Below are 21,758 nucleotides of genomic sequence, written 5' to 3' on the forward strand. Positions count from 1 at the left end.
TATTTATAGCTAAACAAAAAACATTCTAGAAGCTTTCAGCCATTGAAGTTAAACGCGTGCACCGAAGCTCTCGTCTCGTGTCCGGACCTCTTGCCGACATTAATTATTATCTTGACCGTGAATAAATAATGGGTTTCGTAATTTGATATTGCAAGTCACAAATATTGGCCTTACAATCACCCCCTTGACTTGTGATCTCAAAACATCGTCGAACCATGTCTTGCATTTTCGCAAATCATCCAGATAGCCAAAGCTTCTTCAATCACCCCCTCAAGGTATGATCCACCTAATTCATTCATGAAAATATTCTCGCTTCTTTATCCATCTCTGATCTTAAGCAATTCAGAAGAGCTTGACGAAATACCAGGTACAACGATCAAATGACAAAGCTTATTATTTCGGTGAATGAAATTAGTTAAGTAACTCACCCCTAATAAACAAGTATCCCAGATACTCGTATCCTACATTTTCAGGTTGAGAGCTTAAACAATTTAATTCCTTATTAAATCCAACTTGTTTAAAAATTATCTCCTTAATAAATAAGCATCTCGGATGCTCGTAGCCCAAGTTTTCAGGATCCAATTTTCGAACGCCTTGAAAATAACATATAAATAAGATGCTTTAAACACAGGCCAATAATGATAAAACCCAAACAAATTTGACTTACTTCAGTTTGGTCAACCCGAGCATTATCAATTTCACCACCCAAAATTATTTCGCAAACACATGCCCAAACAAAATAATCCAACCAGCCAAAATAGGAAGCAGTGGGTCGGTCTAGAAGCCCACAACAGTATGGCCCAAATCAGTGTTGGCCCATATTATGGCTAGCCCAAAAAAAATATCATGACACATTAAAAAAAAGACAAACCCTAGCAAAATTGTGAGCCGCAAACATCACCAACCATCAGTGACAGGCACCGAAAATCGGATTCCGGCCACTATAGCCGTTGCCCTTTCAAACACCCATCGTCTTCCACCATGATTCGCCGGAACACGTATTCCGGCCGCTATAGCTACCATCTCTCTCACCACTGCCGTCGTACCTACCTCCGCCGCCGCCGTTTCTGGTACACCACTCACTGAAAATCCGTTGCCGGCCACATCCAGCCTCCAAAACCACTTAGGTCCCCGGCGCTTCTTCTGCCAGATTTTTTTTTTTTTTTTTTTTTGCATTCTTACATCATCTTCATCCAACACCGCTGCCGAAGATATGGCAGCGGCCCGAAGCATCTTTTGCTTTGTTGTTGTCCGGTGTATCACTAGCACCACCACATCTCGGAAACATATTGGAATAATATAAAAAAAAACACAACAACCACCACCACCACCAGGAGGTTAAGATGTGATTTTGAGGGTATGTGAGCCTACGCGACTGACGGAGGTCAACCGTTACGTAATCCACCGGAAACCCGTTTTCCGACCACCAAACCGCTGTCTTCATCCCACAGTTGCAACAATCAGAGATAACCGACACTCACCGAATATCGGGGTTTGATTTGTACATCTCCATCTCTGGAATCGTCGCCGGAGAAGAACCGTAGGCACGCCGGAATTTCGGCACATGGCAGAACGGTCCCAAAACGCCGGATCTACAAAGACGAACTTCTAGCATGACTATTTCCAACTTTATTTCCAAGATCTTCAAACTTTATTTTCTAAACTTCAACGGGTCTTCAAGAAATTAGCGTCCCGGTTCGGGTAATCGCGAAAATTGAACCCGAATATCAAGAACAAAGTTGAATCAGTTGATTCAACCCGCTCTAATACCAATTATAGGTCCCGAAACCAGATCCGACAAACGAACGACTTTGTTCTTGATAAACGCACGAGACGGGTGCGGTATAAGCCAACGATCGAACATAAATGTAAAGATAATATAAAGGGTAAACGATCTCGTAACGGGTACAATAGATTAACATATTAAAACAAACCGATCCCGCCCAAGGTGAGCTCCCCTTGGGTGGTTGTTTACACACTAGAAAACACTCACAAAAAAATACGATAAAGTCCCTATTTATAGCTAAACAAAAAACATTCTAAAAGCTTTCTTCCGTTGAAGTTAAACGTGCGCACCGACACTCTCGTCTCGTGTCTGGACCTCTTGCAGACCATTAATTATTATCTTGACCGTGAATAAATAATGGGTTTCGTAATTTGATATCGCAAGTCATAAGTATTGGCCTTACACCAAGTTTATGTCTTTCATACACCATAAGGTCTGATTCACTATCCTACCGAGTTTCCTAGCGATACGACCTCAAATACTCAACCTTGAAATCAAGAACATACCTTTCTCGGATCTGGTTTGGCTCGGGTCTAAATCAACACGTGAATCGTGTTAGGTTTCTTATTGTTGATGATGCGTGGACACGAAATCTACTCCCCTTTGTCTCGGATCTGGATCCGGATTTGAAGAAGGTGTGTTTGAGTGTGTTTTTTAATGTGTGGAGGCAAAGGATGATGGAAATGTGGGTTTTAAGGAGGTTTAAGGGTATTTAAATACCCCCAAGCCCGTGGACCTTAAGACCCATCACCCTCCCTTAATCCATCTTTTATTTTCCAAGGCACGCTCAACTTATTATTATTCAACATAATTAAATATGAACACTATATTAATTAAACAACTGTCTTTTATTATTTAATCATTAAAGTCTTTTATTATTTATTTATAAAAGTAGGATATTACAATAATAGTTTGTTTATAAATCTAAAAAGGTACCAAGTTAAAATTGTTAAAATTACAGATAGATATATTTGTTATATTATGGAATATAGTTATCGTGTTTACCTTTATAATTTTGTTAATATTTTGGTATAGTTTGAAATTTGTATAACAGAGGATATATGAATATTTTTTTGAATGACGGTTGAACTCAATAAAACCAGGTAAGAAAACTCGTTGTGTGGAAACATAAATTTGATAGGTATTTGTTAAGTTTGTTAGGACACCGGAATTAAACTATAAGAAAATGAATATTAAGCAGCCACTACAGTATCGCCAAACGTACAACTTATGATCAAAAAAAACATGAATTTGGTAGTTTTCGGTTAGGTTCGTTATGGTACCCCGGCACGAACACTACTAGAAAATGGACTTCTAACGACACGCGAACTATGACATACCATGACATTCAAAAGTGTTTGTCATAAAAAAATGTCATTTTTTACCAAGGAACGATGACATGCATTTTTGTGTGTCATCACTTGAGTGTCATAAAGTAAAAAAAAATCAAGGGAGGCACTTTGTTTTTTGTGTCATGTTTAAGTGTCACTTTATAATTCATCATCGTGCCAGATTAATTTACACGGGATACAGTAAAAACACAAGTGCTGGAAGCGAAAAACCTTAAATATCTGATCAAAGTGAATAACCTTCGAAATTGAATTGATTATGAATCGAAGTTCTTATTCCTTCGATTACGAGTTCGTAGCATGCTAAACAAGCTATGATTCCTTCAATTACTACTCTTATTCTTTCAATTACTACTCTAAAATGTCCAAAACATGAGCAAAACCCAACTTCAACGAAGCCTTTGTTTCCGACGATGCCGAATGCTGTAGCAAACGACGGCATTAGAGCATTAAATTATGCAAATGACGGTCTCGGTTCCTCATTTTTCTGGCTTACATCAAACAGCCGTTCGTCATTGGTATAATTTTCATCATTCACGTGTTGATTAACGAACCAAACGTTGAATGAACCAGTCATTGATTTGTTCGGCAAAAAGTTTGTTTATTTAATAAACGAATGAACATGAACATATTTGTTTTTGTGAATGTAGTTAAACGAACAAGAACAATGGTCTCTTCCGCTCATTTATGCTTGTGGACACCCTTTTATGTTCTTTGGTTTACGTTCATTTATGTTCATTATTCACATGTGCTTATGGTCGCTTACGACTTTTGATTTTAATATTGCATACAGGATGGCACTAGAATACCAGAGGTGCTGCAACTAGGAAGTGAATATGATTTTAAGTGAGTGTAGATAACTGACAGATCTTTTTATTAAAAACATCTTATCGTTAAAATCTACATATTTGATATTTTGCATTAAGAACTAAAATAATTTAGTCTTAAAACATCATAATCATCATTTACAGAGCTGAAATTTGGTCATTTGGAATTACTGCCTTGGAGTTGGCTCATGGTCTTGCTCATGCTCCTTTTTTAGAATATCCTGTTAGGTTTCAACAAGATTATCAAAGTCATAAAACCTCATTTTTATGAAAAACTCAGCGGATATTATATTTTAAATCTTGTTTATTTGATGAATATAAAACCGATTTATACATGCAAAACCCAAAGCTCAGATCCAAATACGAAATACATGCTTACAAAACATAAACAACCATAAAACTACACATGCATGTCAACCTTTTGAGTGCTTGTGGAGATTGAAAGGGAAATGGTTTAATGACGAATCTTCAAGAGAGAATACCTCAAGCTTGTATACCCCAAGCTTCTAACAAACACCTTTATGTTGCTAGGATTTTGTTTCACTTCAAAAACCCTTCTCCTTTTCCTTTTCTTTTGGCCGAAATGAAGAGAGGAAGAAGAAAGAGAGATGGAATTTTATGTCTTGTGAAAAATGAGAGAGAGGGTTAGGAAGTCTTGAAGGCACCTCTCTTGTTGGCCAATTGAAGGACTTGCATGTTATGGAAGATATAAAAGATGAGAGAGAGGAGGAGAACAAAAGGGGGGGGGGCCTCTTGGCTCCATTTTAAAATTCAAAATGCAAAAATCTTTTATATCATAAAACTTATGTTATGTAGTTATTATAAAATTGTGACATAAAACAGGTATCATGCAAGTATAATAAGCCTTTCATTTAGTTATTCAACCAACCTTAAATAACATTATAAAATGTCTTCTCTCAAAGTATAAATCATTCATATGATTTATTTATTTCACAAGTACTTGTATTTAGAAACCCTTTTCCAGATATCATAAGTGTTAATGTTTATTTACTATGATCATATTATCTATAAACAAATATTATTGGTGTTTGTCTAGCTTGTTATTGGGTATAACCCGACTTGGATCATAACGTACTAGCCACATCAATTGTAATATGTGTCTTGGGCAGATCGAGTCCAACAATCTCCCACTTGCACATGATACATAGAAGATTGATGCAAGTAGCAAATACCGCCTAACAACAGTTTACTACCCCTAAAACGCATGACGAAGTGCCATTCAATAACATGATCCCCTTCAAGTCCCTTACTTGAAATGATTTAGGTGAATCTATCATTTATCCTTTTGTATCAGATATCATGTTAAATCCAGAGACATAGAGTGGTCATTCTCTGTTGATTTAACTTAGCAGGCCTTAGACATCTTACTCTTAACGAATAAGAGGGACAAATCTCTTTTTGACTACATATGTCTCTCACAATCACCTTGTACTATACATGATCTTAGACTTATGTACCGTCATGTTTCAAAGCAGGGAAGAACTAAGTCAAGTATAATACTTGGTGAATATCAAGACCCAATATGTATCTCAGGTCGGAGGATACTAAGATATTCGTCTTTCCTCAAATTTACTTAATGATCAATCACAAAGATTCACGTAGTAACATTTGAGAGCGGGTCAGTCCAATATTTATATCCCATAAATAGCTATGAACCTTGGCAGCAACATTTTGCTTTATATTCATACCTTATGAATATCCACCAATCCAAGTTCATAATAGTCTTACCTTCATACTTGTTCCCACAAATATGAGCGACTACGGACATTTAGAATAATTAATTTATTCATTGATTTAAACATGCTAAAATGGAACATTACTCAAAAGGTCATAATCATAAACCATAATCATACGAATGAGTGAAAATAACAATTGTTCCGATATCCAAATACAAAATAGATCAAATCCAATCACTAGAATATCGAAGTCCTAAGGCACAAGTGTGTCCTTCATGCTTTAGCCTTTCAAGGAGTTTCATGAGTGGATCCGCAATGTTTTGATCGGTGTGAACTTTGCGAATACATATCTTTCCTTTCTCAACTTCATCCCTTATGTAGTTGAATCTCCGCTCAATGTGTCTTGTCTTTTAATGTGCACGAGGTTCCTTGATTTGAGCAATCGCACCCTCGCTGTCACAAAAGATCTCTAAAGGGTCCTGAATGGTACAGACCACCCCTAGATCAGCAATGAATTTCCTAATCCATGCAGCTTCTTGTGCTGCCAATGAGGTGGCGATGTATTTCGATTCTATGGTGGACAATGCTACCACATCTTGTTTTGAGCTCTTCCAAGAGACTGCCCCACCATTCATAACGAAAACATATCCAAATTGTGATCGAGAATCATCTCGATCGGTTTGGAAACTCGCATCCATGTAACCCTTTACAACGAGTTCCTCCTCACCAGAACCGTATATTAGAAACATGTCCTTAGTCCTTCTAAGGTATTTCAATATACTCTTAACCGCCATCCAATGGCTACTTCCCGGATTTTGTTGGTATCTAATTGTCATGCTCAAAGCGCATGACACATCCGGTCTAGTACATATCATTGCATACATAATGGACCCTATAGTCGATGCATATGGGATTCCTTTCATTTTCTCTTGCTCATCCTTTGAGCTTGGACATTGAGATGCACTCAATATCTTTCCTCTTTGAATAGGTACCAAACCTCTCTTAGAGTTCTCCATCTTGAACCTTTTCAAGATTTTGTCAATGTATGTACTTTGGTTTAAACCTATCAACCGCATTGATCTATCCCTATATATATTTATTCCCAAGATATAGGCGGCTTCACCAAGATCTTTAATGGAAAAACAACTTCCAAGCCAAGTTTTTACACCTTCCATGGTTGGAATGTCATTCCCAAATAGTAGTATGTCATCAACATACAATACTAAGAAAGTGATGATTCTCCCACTAGCTTTCTTATACACACAAGCTTCATCAGCGTTCTTGATTAATCCAAATTTCTTAACTTTTACATCAAAAAGGTGATTCCAATTTCTAGATGCTTGTTTTAATCCATATATTGATTTCTTTAACTTGCATACTTTGTTAGGATGTTGTGGATCAACAAAACCTTCGGGCTGAACCATATAGACATCTTCTTCAAGATATCCATTTAGAAAAACGGTTTTGACAACCATTTGCCAAATCTCATAGTCATAATGTGCGGCTATGGCAAACAATATCCTAATCGACTTTAGCATTGTCACGGGAGAGAAGGTCTCATCATAATCAACCCCTTCAGTTTGAGTAAAACCTTTTGCTACAAGTCTTGCTTTATAAGTATCAAGTTTCCATGCATATCGGTTTTCTTCTTGAAAACCCACTTACTTCCAAGCGGTTTGGAATTAAGAGGTGGTACAACCAAATCCCATACTTGGTTGTCATGCATGGAGTGCATCTCAACGTTCATGGCTTCAAGTCATTTTTCTGTAAGGCCCCGAACCTCGGGAACCCCACAGTTGGTAATCATTCAAAACACTCGTAAAAATAATTAAACTTAAAAACAATCATTTTCATTAAAATAAGCATCACAGAGTATAATTCGGCGGAAAACGTAAATAATAAAATAAGTTCCCAAAACCCGGGAATTTTGCCCAAAACCAACATAATTATCTTTATATAAAAATTTTAAAAATAAATGTTTAATAATAAAATCTTCAAATCCCGTATGCCCTTCACCGTCCAAGTAGCTCGTGCACGTCCAAGCGATAAGGCATCCTCTTCCTAACCTGAAACTCACACTAACATGCACACAAAGTCAGCTTGAGCTGAGTGAGTTCAAGTTTTAAGTAAATAATATCAGTAGTAACAATTATGATAGTCATACCAAAAGTTTAAAAATAAAAGAGTGCATCCATTAAATCATTATTACCGAAAACTAAACATTCTCATACATACATATACAAAATGTATATATAAACATCCTTTCAAGTACATCCCTATATATATAACAACATATATATATATATAACATCCACGTATAACATCAGGGTCGAGCAAACGTACAACCCAAACACGTAACATCAACGCATGCAAACACAAAGTAGGCATACGCAACATCAGTAGTCGAAACGACTACAACATCGCCAAATATAGGCCAAGCAATAACGTGTGTGTGTGTGTATATATATATATATTTAACATCCCAAGGCCTACCATATACTAGCAAGCCTATATAAAATCGTTTAAAACATTTCATCATGTAAGAAAACACTTAGGTGTGCATGCTAGCCCAAAATTTAAAAAGAGTTAAAAAGGGGGCATCATGAACTCACCTGAAATCAATAGAACACCTGCAACGAGCTAGGAAATCCCTAAGTGCACAATCACAAGCAAGGGCCTGTAAATTATACACAACGCGTTACTAAACTAGACCGTAAGAACACTCTTGCCTAATGGGCCGTTCAAGCCCAACACTTTGGCCCAAGGCCCAACACTTTGGCAAGGCCCAACAACTTTACCTCAGCCCCTAAAACCTTTCAACTAACCAAATTCACGGGCTAAGCCTAAAACGAACTTATCGATTAATAACGAGTAAAACGTGTAGATTTTAGCATGCGAAGATGCATTTAATTACATAGGATAACCTTTGAAATAAATTATTAAATTTTTTACCAGACTTTAATAAATGTCTTAGGTTTATAAAAATATTTTTATTATATTTTTCTATTGGACACAAAAATTATAAAAATTCCTCCAACACAGCAAGGTACGTGCAGCAATTTCAGTGCGCAACAAAATGGTTTTATTTTTATAAAATTTATTACCGAACCAAATTAAACGATTCCAATTGGGTTTGGTTTCTAAATCAAAATACTAACTTCCAGAAGTGGAACCAACCAATTTGGACCTGTTGAAAAAAGGTTATGACGTCGAGAAGACAGACCAGAATCCGTCATCCCGCATCAGCTTTGACACTCGATTTTATAAATTCATAAAAGCCATTCAAATCTCGTCAAAAAATTACGTATTATACCTTTCTGGAAACTAGACTCAAAGTAGAACATCATGGAATCAAGAATTGATCAAAAAAAGTGGATTATCATTGCCTTACAGACCCTACAATAAACGTATACGAATCTGTCAGTAAACTGTTATCATCAAAACTCAACCTTAACGACTAATAAGCGCGTTAATATGATCAATTAAGGTGTAAAAGACATGGGGAATCGTAAAACCAACCTTGAATTGGAGTTTTCATGGCTGAAACTTGGCTGGCCAGAAGAAAAACGAGCAGGGGGTCTTAGCTGCGATCGGCTGCTGTGGTTAGGGTTAGGGTTAACCTTTTGTTTTATGATATAAAATAAAAGTTACATCCAAGTCCCTCCAATTTGAAACATAAGGCATAATGGAAGGAAAAGTTAAGTCTTTTAACGTACCGGGATGACGTAAAGGCTTCCGAGAAACGTCGATTAAATCCCGAAAATAGAACATACTTTACAAGCATTAACTCTTGGAACCGGAATTAACGGGCGTTACATTTTCACAATTGGATTGTGACATTGCATCACGGTATGTGGTGAGTTCATCCGAATCTACCACATAGCATCCATCCATAAAAAATCCATATCTTTCAGGTGGATGACTAATTCTACCAGCTTTGCAAACGTTTTGTGTGTCTTGATCAACCATTTGATCATTCTCAACAACCTCTTGTTGATTGCTAGTATCAACCAAACGTGTATCGACTTGTGGTTCTTGATCCTCCTCGAGTTCCACTGTTCTACTAGTACCTTCCATAAGGAACTTAGTTTCCAAGAACTCGGCCTTTCGAGCAATGAACACCTTTTGCTCGGTTGGGTTGTAGAAATAATATCCCATAGAGTCTTTGGGATATCCTACAAAGATACACTTAGTGGTTCAACTTTCAAGTTTGTTTTGGGAGTTGTTCTTGACATAAGTCTCACAACCGCATACCTTTAAATATGATAATGATGGAGCCCATCCATTCCATATTTCAAAAGGTGTCTTGTCCACTTTCTTGGTTGGGGCCATATTTAAAATGCGGGCCGCGAAGAGCAATGCGAAACCCCAAAATGATAGAGGCAATGTGCTTCTAGCCATCATAGATCGAATCATATCCAATAAAGTTCGATTCCTCCTCTCGGACACACCATTATGTTGTGGTGTTCTGGGTGGAGTAAGTTGTGACATGATCACACAACTTCTAAGATGATCTTGAAAAGCATCACTAAGGTATTCACCTCCTCTATCCAAACGAAGTACCTTGATGGTTTTATTGAGTTGATTTTGTACTTCATTTTAGAAGACTTTGAACATTTCAAAAGCATCATCTTTGTGTCTTAACAAGTACACATACCCATAACGACTATAACCGTCAATAAAGGTAATCAAGTATCTTTCACCATTCCTTGTCATTGCCTTAAAAGAACCACATACATCCGAATGTATGATACCTAATAAGTCATTTGCCCTTTCGTTTGTTCCACTAAAGGGTTCCTCGGTCATCTTTCCTAGTAAACAAGACTCGTATTTATCAAATGAATCATCTTCATTTGATTCCAAAAGACCATTCTTTTGAAGTGTATGTATGCGATCTTTGTTTATGTGACCAAGGCAACAATGCCAAAGATAAGTCTTACTCAAATCCATTTTGAGTTTCTTTACACTTGATTGGTACAACGTGTTATCAAAAGATGTGTTAGCATGAACTAATTCATAAATGCCATTAGACGGCATCGCCTTAAAATAAAAGACATCATTCATAAAAATACAAATATAATTGTCCACAAACTTCAAATCAAAACCATATTGTCTTAAAAGAGAAACGAAGATAATATTCCTAGTTAAACTAGAAGCATATAGAATGTTTTTCAAAATAACTTCCAAACCATTTGGAAGCTTCAAAATGTAGTCTCCTCGGGCTTCGATATCAACCTTACTCCATTGCCCATGAAGAGACTTGTATCTCCTTTCTTATATTGATCACTTCCTTTGAACCCCTACAACAAATTGCAAATATGAGTTCCACATCCGGTATCCAATACCCATGTGTTAGAAGAAACAATATTAAGATCAATATGAATCATGAAAGTTGTACCTGAGGTTTGCCCCGCATCCCTCTTTGCTTTCAAATCTTTGAGATAGGTTAGACAATTCGTCATCCAATGCCCTATCTCCCCACAACCAAAACACGAGTCCTCCGCGCAAACCTTTGGCTTCTTTTCTTTTGGTCTGGGTGGTTCCGCTTTAGCCTTCCCCTTGAACTTACCCTTGACTTGTCCCTAACCTTTAGCAACCTTTGCTTTGGGTTCCGGGTGATGCATCTTCCTATTTCCACCTTCATTGATCGTGAGAACCGGTAAAACCCTTTTACCCATTCCCGTCTCGGCCCTTTTTGAGCATTGCGTGAAGCTCACCAGTGCTCTTGTCCCATCCATTCATGTTATAATTCATAACAAAAGTCTCAAATTTCTTGGTTAGGCCATTTAGGATCAAATTTGTGGCTAACTCTTTTGAGACTGGACAATTTAGCCATTCAAGACGATCAATGTGGCTTTTCATCTTAAGCACATAAGACAAAACCGATTGGGTTTCTTCCATACGACATGCAGGAAGCGCTCGAACCGTTTTGAAGCGTTCCACCCTAGCTTGTGTAAGGAACATTTCCTTAAGTTGGGTGATCATGTCGTATGCCCCATGAAGTTTAAAATCCTTTTGAATCTCGGGAATCATAGTTCCCAACATGAGGCAAGAAACTTGCACCGAATCCTCGGTGTGTTTTAACCAATCGTTATAGTCATCGGTATTGTCAATGCTAGGTTCATCGGGAATGGGATCCTCTAATACGTAGGATTTCTTTTCTTGCGTGAGAACGATTCTCAAGTGTAGATACCAATCCATAAAATTGTTATAGTTGAGACGATCCTTATCGAGTATAGCTCTTAGTGATAGGTTATAAACATGTGGGATTAGGTGGATTGTTGATTGCGGCCATCTAGAAATTTAATAAAGCTCAATTTTAGTATTTTCGATAATTTTAATCGTTAATACCCTTTATGTCTCCAAGACAATTAATGATTAAAATCTAGAACCCAACGTCACATTTGACATTTATCCTACTATTTAAATTAACAAGGTAGTCAACGTTTGACGATTGCAACCCTTTGCAACTTCTAGTTTTATAGGATCGGTTAAACATCTTATGTTTAGTTGGCATGTTTAATCCCATCAACACCATTGTACGCCATGCTTCGGTGACCCTATTCACATGGTTTCCAATTTAAGTCGTCCTACTTACACACACGTGTGAGTTTACACATACAAGTGGTTAGGTGACCATTATCCCACAAATATGATAAACCCACCTCAAACTCACAAGTTTCCTCCAATGTGGTTAGGTGACCTTTATCCCATATCGAGTTCCCAGGTGATTCGAGTGTTGTATAAAAGGATGGTGTTTGACTTGTTTTATAAAAGGGATTTTCGTTTTCTAAACTCTAGATTGGAAAACAATTTATGTACCTCGCATTTGCATGCATTCAAATGTATGGTACTTAGTTGAAAACCTCGTTTTCAAAGTTCCTATTGATAAAACCCATTTTATTATGAAATCATTACCCTTTAATAAAACCAATTTTATTACCTAACGATTTCTAAGGAACCGATTTTATGCAAGTTGTTGATTTTAAGTTGTTAACAATCCATATTGCAATAAGATAAAACAAAATAAATCAACCAAACAAGCATAAAACAAACAACCACAAGTCCATAACTATAGCCACCTAATATTGACTACACTTGTTGACCGAAACAAGTGTGCCAAAAAGTCTCTCCTAAGGGACCTAAAAAGACATAGGCTTGTGTCGGTGAACTCCCACTTGATCCCGCATCCAAATGCTTCAAGTGTTCACTCCGTGTTATGGTCACCTTCACTTTATTTGAGCTTCCTTCCTTGCCTCTTCTTTTAAAAAGTAATATCCTAATACATTTTTCTATAGTAAAAGAAATACAACTAATCTACTTATTATTACAAACCAAATAAAATAAATAAATAGATTACAAAACCCAAAAAAATATTACAACCATATTGAATGAACAAACAACCATATGAATGAACAAACAACCACAATACAAACATTTATCCAAACACAAGGCCATGCTTAGGTTATGAACATCTAATACATATCCATATATGCAATAATCACAAGACCAAAATGGTACCCTTTTTTCCCTTAAAACTTTCGGCCAAAGCTTAGGCAAACCGAAAGTTTCGGATTTTGTCCAAACAAAACAATCAATCAACCAAATGACTTAATTTTTCAAGATTATCACATGCATGTAAAGTATAATCTTGAAAAACCAAGGGGTAATCAAAAACCCCAAAATTTTCGGCCAAATGGTGAACCACACCATAAACTCAAAAATTTATGGGTCTAATGAAACATGCATTCGTATAACCGGCTCTTGATGCCATTGTTGGGTTTTAACAAGATTATCAAAGTCATAAAACCTCATTTTTATGAAAAACGCAGCAGATATTACATTTTAAATCTTGTTAATTTGATGAATATAAAACCGATTTATACATGCAAAACCCAAAGCCCGGATCCAAATACGAAATACATGCTTACAAAACATAAACAACCTTAAAACTACACATGCATGTCAACCTTTTGAGTGCTTGTGGAGACTGAAAGGGAGATGGTTGAATGATGAATCTTCAAGAGAGAAGACCTCAAGCTTGTATACCCCAAGCTTCTAACAAACACCTTTATGTTGCTAGGATTTTGTTTCACTTCAAAAACCCTTCTCCTTTTCCTTTTTTTTTTGGCCGAATTCCTTTTCTTTTGGCCGAAATGAAGGTAGGAAAAAGAAAGAGAGATGGAATTTTCTGTCTTGTGAAAAATGAGAGAGAGAGTTGGGAAGTCTTAAAGGCACCTCTCTTGTTGGCCAATTGAAGGACTTGCATGTTATGGAAGATATAAAAGATAAGCGAGAGGAGGACAAAAGGGGGGGGGGGGGGCTCTTGGCTCCATTTTAAAATTCAAAATGCAAAAATCTTTTATATCATAAAACTTATGTTATGTAGTTATTATAAAATTGTGACATAAAATAGATATCATGCAAATATAATAAGCCTTTCATTTAGTTATTCAACCAACCTTAAATAATATTATGAAATGTCTTCTCTCAAAGTATAAATCATCCATATGATTTATTTATTTCACAAGTACTTGTATTTAGAAACCCTTTTTCCAAATACCGTAAGTGTTAATGTTTATTTACTATGATCATATCATCTATAAACAAATATTATTGGTGTTTATCTAGCTTGTTATTGGGTATGACCCGACTTGGATCATAACGTACTAGCCACATCAATTGTAATATGTGTTTTGAGCATATCGAGTCCAACATACCCTCCAATAAAGGTTTGTATTTCTGATAATATATGAATGTATATTATATATTCATGTCCGTTATAAGTTTTATGTTTCTTCAACTAGTTTGTTGCATTTGTGCTTCAGGTCCTCTTGACCGTACAAAACGCACACCCGGGATTCCAAATATTTTGAGAAATTCTAACAATAGTCTGAATGTCATTTTGTGGAATTGAGGCTTAAAAATTAAAGTCAAGTAGTTAAGCATTTGTCTAGTTCTAAATCAAATTGTTTTCACTTATCCAAAATTGTCTCAGGTTAAGAGAAGGAAAGATGTGTACATAGATGCTGATATGGATTAAAATTATAAAGAATGGTCGACTTTTGTGGCAAACTTCATTTTTCAATGAAATTTTGTATCGGCATTAATGAAATGTTAACTTCGAAATGTTCGTAAATGTGTTTTATAAAATATTACATGAAATGGATTTTTTTTTTGCTATATATGTATATTATTTGTGTTGTGAGACATCAACTGCCAATTAATGTGAAAATATAATTCTATAAAAATATATATTTTTAAAACACTTAAAACCATCACCCAAATGCATGTCAAAAACGCGTGTAAAAAATGTATGTCATAAACGCGTGTTATAAACAGATGACACACAAACACGTGTCATCTTTCTTTTATAACATGACATTTCTTAACACGCTTCTGCGTCTCGTCTACCCCTTTAATGCACGCATTGACGCGCAATGCGCATCATTAAGGTGTATTTCTAGTAGTGTAAACGAATAAACAATTTTGTAACACCCAAATAGTAGTGACACTCGTATATCTTATAGTAAAACATAACATATTTGAAACGATGTTTATTCAATCAGTAAAACTTGAGCGTTGTGACGGCGAGTTGATACAAATTCGGTCGCTATTATTTAGCTTAACAAAGGTTTCGAAAGTAAACATAAAAATAATTTCAAAATTTTAACATGTTTAAAATAAAAATAAACATTCAAAAATGAATTGTGGTACCAACATTATTACATTATAACGTATGAATGAATGCATCATTAAACATCAACAGGAAGCTGAGAAGAGTTACAAAGCGAAAGTGTACAGACCTTTACCAAAACTTTCTACACAAACAACGTTTCCGTCAGTGGGGCAAAGCCCAAACAGATGATGAGTCGACTCTTGTCCACTTAAAGTAGATTTTACCATTAACAAGCATATATACACTCCTTATTACCAATTATTTTACAACGGGAATACGATCTTGAAATAGCTCCACACGAAGCAAGAAACCTTACGTGGTAAGGTTTTTAATAGTGGTGGTTTGGGTACTCACTAGTTAAAAGTTATCTGCTAGTTGAATAATTGGCTAAATCAACAACAATTATTTTTCATTAATATGACAGAACAGGAAATACGGGGGAATGAAACAAACAACAAACCTAGTCCTAAACAATCATGACTGACTCAAACCTGGGAGTAATGACCCATCTTTAACACAAATTACCAACGCTACTGAATAATAGAAAACATAAACCAAATAAACTCAACACCATGATTACAAAGCAACGTCTCCATGATTCCCACAACGTTACTCATGGGCTTTTTCATGCCGTCAAGAGAACACGCCCGTTGTCACTCTTGGGCTTGTTCAGGCCGTCAAGACAAGGGGACAGACAACATGCCCCATTGTCGATCATGGGCTTGTTCAGGCCGTCAAGACAACAAGCCCCGTTGTCGCTCATGGGCTTGTTCTGGCCGTCAATACAGCAAGCCTCATTGTCGATCATGGGCTTGTTCAGGCCGTCAATACAGCACGCTCCATTGTCCTCTATGGCAGAGGTGATGATGGTGGTTCTGATGGCAGACACCGCAGAAAATCCTACGACGGCAGTGAAGGTAAATACAAAAAGTGCAAGTTTTGCCATTGTTCTAACACTTGATGGTGAAGGAGATCAGAGGTTGCTTTATAGTACAGACATTGGATTTGCATGGGAAGCACGTGGAGGGGATTCATGATGATGGTTTATAGTGGCTGAGGAGCTAGAAGCCTGGAAGTAGAAACTAGGAGCGCTAGCTAGGTTAATTTGTAGTAGAACTACATCCAGGATTATTGATTAATCTGCATGGGAAGCACGTGGAGAGGATGCAGTGATGGTCGCATGTTGCTAATGAATATATGGAGTGTTTTGCTTTGGCATGTACCGGCCTTGTTGGGTCGCTAACCTTCTCATTTTAATTTTACCTTTACATTATTAATTTTGATTTTATTAATTACGTTCTTTAAAGAAATTTACCATTAAAGTTCAATATACCACTAAATTTATGCTACGATTAATATAATTCACATCCGGTTTTCAATATCAACATCGTCTTTATAATCTAGCTAAAACCTGCTATTTAACACGTACAACTCGTGCTCCGCAATAGGAACAGAGCCGTTTATGAAAACACAAATTTTTTTTATATAAACTCACGTGTTTTATGAAACAAAATATCCAATGTAAACTCACATGTTTTAGGAAAGACGTTCATAATATCTGAAAGCTTATGTAAAAAAGTTAAGCTCGTTGCGGTGAGACTCTTAAACCAAACAAAATTTAGACGTAAAAACGAGGAACTACGCACACGTGTTGTGGCATGTTATATAATAATAATAAATTTATAAAGTATAGGCTATTGAACTTGCAACTGAATAATAAGGGTTGCAAATGAGTTTTAACTCAACTGACATTGGAGGAAAATGATAATTTGGGATTGAAACCGGAACGTCTCAAGTTCGAATTCGATCCCAACTAGGTTTTACCACAGTAGGTTTTTGGGTGACGTGTTTTCCCTGAAATAGTTTATAGTGGGCTTAGGCTACTCAGGACTGTATGTGATCGCCAGACTATGAAGTCGATTTTTGCCATTAGATTACTCTAAATAGCCAAACTTTATTCATTAGTTCAGAAGAAAAAAAAATTGCAATGAGGACTATCTTATACTTCATTTTAGCTTAACATTTAAGAAAAATGATACTCTTAATAGTTAATGAAAACAAATATTTTATATTTGTACACATAGCATTAATTAAGAATTGTACATTCAAAAAAAATAAATAAAAAACAGATTATGAATGTCACATGGCATCCATCTATTGACCTACAAATCTCAACCACCAATCAAATTACTTTAAATTGAATAGTAACTCTCCTCACAAACCTTTTTAAATTTTTAATATATAGGATAATTTAAGATTTTAATCAAAATTTAACAATACATACCATTCAGAATAGGTATCAAATTTGAAGACTCGCTCTGTATTCCTATTATCGAGGGACTCACTATGTCTATTTTTCAAATTTTTTTAAATAGTTCTTCACATACTTTTTTTTAAGGGCCAACAAACATAAAATATTTAACTACTTCATGCAGGGTGATCCAATGACAAAAGGTCACCGCCAGCTAACCCAACCCAGCTGTACGGAGCCCTTAAGCCCCTCCAAGTTATCTCCAATTTCGAAGAAAACTCACCCGCTCGAAGGCCCACTAGTGGTAAAACCCGGATGCTCTCATGATCGAACTGGAGATCACAAAAATCATAGTCTTCCTTCACAAAAATCTTTAGGTTAACGTATAGGGGCTCTATCTCTTTTTACTCAAGTTGCTATCTTAAAGAATAACAGTCCATCTCCACATGCTTTGTATATTCATGATAAACCGGGTTGTTAGCAATATGTTTCACTGCTAAGTTATCATAAAAAAACGTGCGTTGGGCTGTCTTGCTTAACTCCTGAATCCTTCAAGAGCCACTGTAACCATAAGATTTCACTCACAATGGTCATAATGGCGCGGTACTCAGCTTTTGCTTTTGCAGGGGAACGTTCGATAACCAACTGTTATTTAGTGTTGCAATTAGATTTAAAGATAGTTTAAAAACGAACATAAACTGGATTACTATAGCAATAGACTTATAAAAACCGTATGTTCAATTGTTATGATAATGGCAAATGATGGATAATAAGAGATGAACACATATGTTGATCAGTTCTTTGTGAAAGTAACAGAAAACATGAATATAATATTAAACCTATGAACCTTTCACAACATGGAAAGTAACCACGGTAGGGGAGTATGATCAGACGACAAGATTGTCAAGTTGGGAAAGTTCCCATTTAAGATGTATAGTTAAGAACGGGGATTGGGATTCTAGAGAGAACCAATTTCAAAAGATATAGAGGGTCACGAATTTGATGTTTGTGTGATTAGATTATGATATTAATCTTATCTGACCCTTATATGCATCCAAAGGGAAACCCTTTATTAGCTAGTAAGTGTAATATGATCCATCAATAATTACCAAACTAATATATAAATATATAATAAGGTATAATTTAATTATTTTGATCTATTATAATGCAAATGTGTATTGGTTTTTATTAATTCCAATTATCATATCTTAGTTGTTGCTGGTCTCAACTAATGTATTGGCTTATATAATCTCACCTTTTATCATATTTGCTTCCAACGGTCCATGACTAATGGAATTCTAACGTCGTTAGTTGTTGGTCGCTGGGAAAACGTATTTGACCGAAAAACTCATATTTTTTCCTGAAAACTCAACATTTTAACCTCAAACATTTTTGTAACCTTAGATCAGACATTTAGAAACCTATTTTTAGTTTTAGCCACCAATTATTGAGTTCATCAGAACCCTAGAACCATCTTCAGAATCGGTTAGTGGCGCTCAAGTGATGGTGGTTGTTGGTTGGTGGTGAGTTAGTTGGTGGTGGTGTTCAGATTGAGTTTTCAGGTAAAAATGTGACTTTTCTTGCCAAAACGTTTTTCCGACGATTTGCAAGTAACGACGATGGGTATCTATTAGTCGCGAACCGTTATGAACAAATACGTTAAAAGATGGGACCGTCAGCAGCCAAATCCTTAGTTGGGACCGACAGCAACCAAAATTTGATAGTTGGGATTAATAAAAACCAATACACCTTATATAAATGATGATGATGATGATGATGATGATGGCCATATTAAAAAAATGTATAATATATATTTATTCTTACATTCTCCCACTTGGTGAAGTAATCATTTATTATGAGTTTTAGATAATTATGATATGAAGTTAATACTCATTTTAGCTTTAAACTCAAACTAGAGCAGAGAAATGCAGTAATTGAATTGAGCATAAGCTCAAAACCCCCATTAATCATATTTTAGTCCTTATTTAAAATCTAAGTAGTTATGATCAAAATTTACAAGTAAGCCCTTCGGTATGTTTAATTTGTATAGTAATTTGTGTATATGTCATTATACATGCTAAACATATTAAGAGACATACAAATTCAAAATTTGTAAGGAAAAATTAACAGTTAATCATTTATCGAGCTCGAGTCGGCTTGCGAGCCTAAACGAGCTTGCCATTTATATAATATTTATAATATATATATATATATTAATAAATTAAAAAGATAACTAAAAATATATATTATGTCAATTGTGTGTGTGTGTGTGTGTATATGCTTATATGTTTGAATAATTTGTAAATTTTGTATTTGTGTCAAATTATTTTAAATAAATGTTATGTTTGTCCTTAACTCACATATAAAAATGCATTTTAATAATCACAAAATTAATAATTCATTTTAGTGAATATAACACCATCTGTCAAAAAAAAAACTATATAAAAGGGCTCCTTATTTTGTTTCATTCACTTAAACATTTTCAAATTTTCATAAAATAGATCGTTTTACTTTGAATTTTGAATTATTTTATTAGTAACAAATTTTGAATTCAATTAAATGATTATTATGATTTTAATTTTGAATTATTTAATTAGTAACAAATTTTATGAGGGCTTATTATTTTTGGAATATAGTAAAATCAACCAATAGGAATGAGCCAAAAAAATGTCTTTAATAGTATTTATTATATAGATTAAATGATTATTATGATTTTAATTTTAAATTATTTTATTAGTAACAAATTCTATGATGCCTTATTATTTTTGAAATATAGTAAAATCGACCGATAAGAATGAACCAAAATGAATTTATTTAATAGTATATATATATATATATATATAAGGTTCATGTACATTTTAATCTTAACATAAGAACATAGGAAATAATACCAATTTATAAAAAAATGAGAACGTAAGAGACGATACCAACTACAATATCAATCTACATAAACAATGATTTATAATAACAAAAAAAAAACCTAAAAATTACAACAAAATAATCAAAATCAAGAACAAAATAATAACAACAAATACCAGCAAATACTTATAACAGCAAAAGAAAAAAATCTAATAATAACAACAAAATATAAATTAGCAAATACTTATAACGTCTCATAATCGAAAATTAGCAAATACGAACAAAAAATAACAAACACCTATAAAAATAAACCTAATAATAACAGCAAATTGTTTATCACTGTTTTTATGTTAAGAATAAAATGTATTTGATCATGTATATATATATATATATATATATATATATATATATATGGTATAATGGGTCCAATAAAGGGGATAATGTAGGATTCCCTTCAATTTTAAAGACAAAGACATCAACATAAAATTTGTATACAAATAAAGGGGAAAGATTGTAATTTACTCAAATCTTTCTTTAGTAGGAAGCATTAAAAGTAAAAACCACACGGATCACGATCCGCATTCTTTCTATAGACACAATCTCGACCGTCCGTCACTTCAATTTTCAACAATCCAACGGGCCTTACTCACCCGCGCCACTTTTCCGCATTTCCCCCAAATTTTCAAATCTTCAAAAAACCCTAATAAATACAATCATCTTCCTCACCACAATTCACTCATCAATCAATCAAATTCACAACCCAATGGCAAGAACCAAGCAAACTGCCCGCAAATCAACCGGCGGCAAAGCTCCGAGAAAGCAATTGGCAACAAAAGCCGCCCGGAAATCGGCTCCGGCGACAGGAGTGAAGAAACCGCACAGATTCCGCCCGGGAACGGTTGCGTTGAGAGAGATCCGCAAGTACCAAAAGAGTACTGAATTGTTGATCCGCAAGCTTCCGTTTCAGAGGCTGGTGAGAGAGATTGCTCAGGATTTTAAGACTGATTTGAGGTTTCAGAGTAGTGCGGTGGCGGCGCTGCAGGAGGCGTCCGAGGCGTATCTGGTGGGGTTGTTTGAAGATACGAATCTGTGTGCGATTCATGCTAAGAGAGTTACGATTATGCCAAAAGATATGCAGTTGGCTAGGAGGATTAGAGGGGAGAGAGCTTAGATTGTACTGTGATCATTGTAACTCTTTTGATGGAAATGAAATGAAGCTATGTTTTGTTTAACTTATTATGACTCGTTTCCAGTTTGGTAGATCAGTTTTGTTTGGTTTCGTGTGTTGGTTTTGCTCATATGTTGTTGTT

The 21,758-nt window shown here is 35.4% G+C and overlaps 1 protein-coding gene across 1 annotated transcript; it reads left to right on the forward strand.

The window, feature by feature from the left end:
• Positions 1-21,211: 21,211 nt before the first annotated feature.
• Positions 21,212-21,619, forward strand: LOC143592848 (histone H3.2-like). Its single transcript, XM_077072660.1, has one exon. It carries the CDS (start codon positions 21,212-21,214, stop codon positions 21,617-21,619), a length of 408 nt encoding a protein of 135 aa, XP_076928775.1.
• Positions 21,620-21,758: the final 139 nt, after the last annotated feature.

This window comes from Bidens hawaiensis, unplaced genomic scaffold (assembly GCF_021521415.1).
Source record: "Bidens hawaiensis isolate Kalapana, Puna unplaced genomic scaffold, B.hawaiensis_p1.1 tig00041292_1, whole genome shotgun sequence".
Taxonomy (NCBI): Eukaryota; Viridiplantae; Streptophyta; class Magnoliopsida; order Asterales; family Asteraceae; genus Bidens; species Bidens hawaiensis.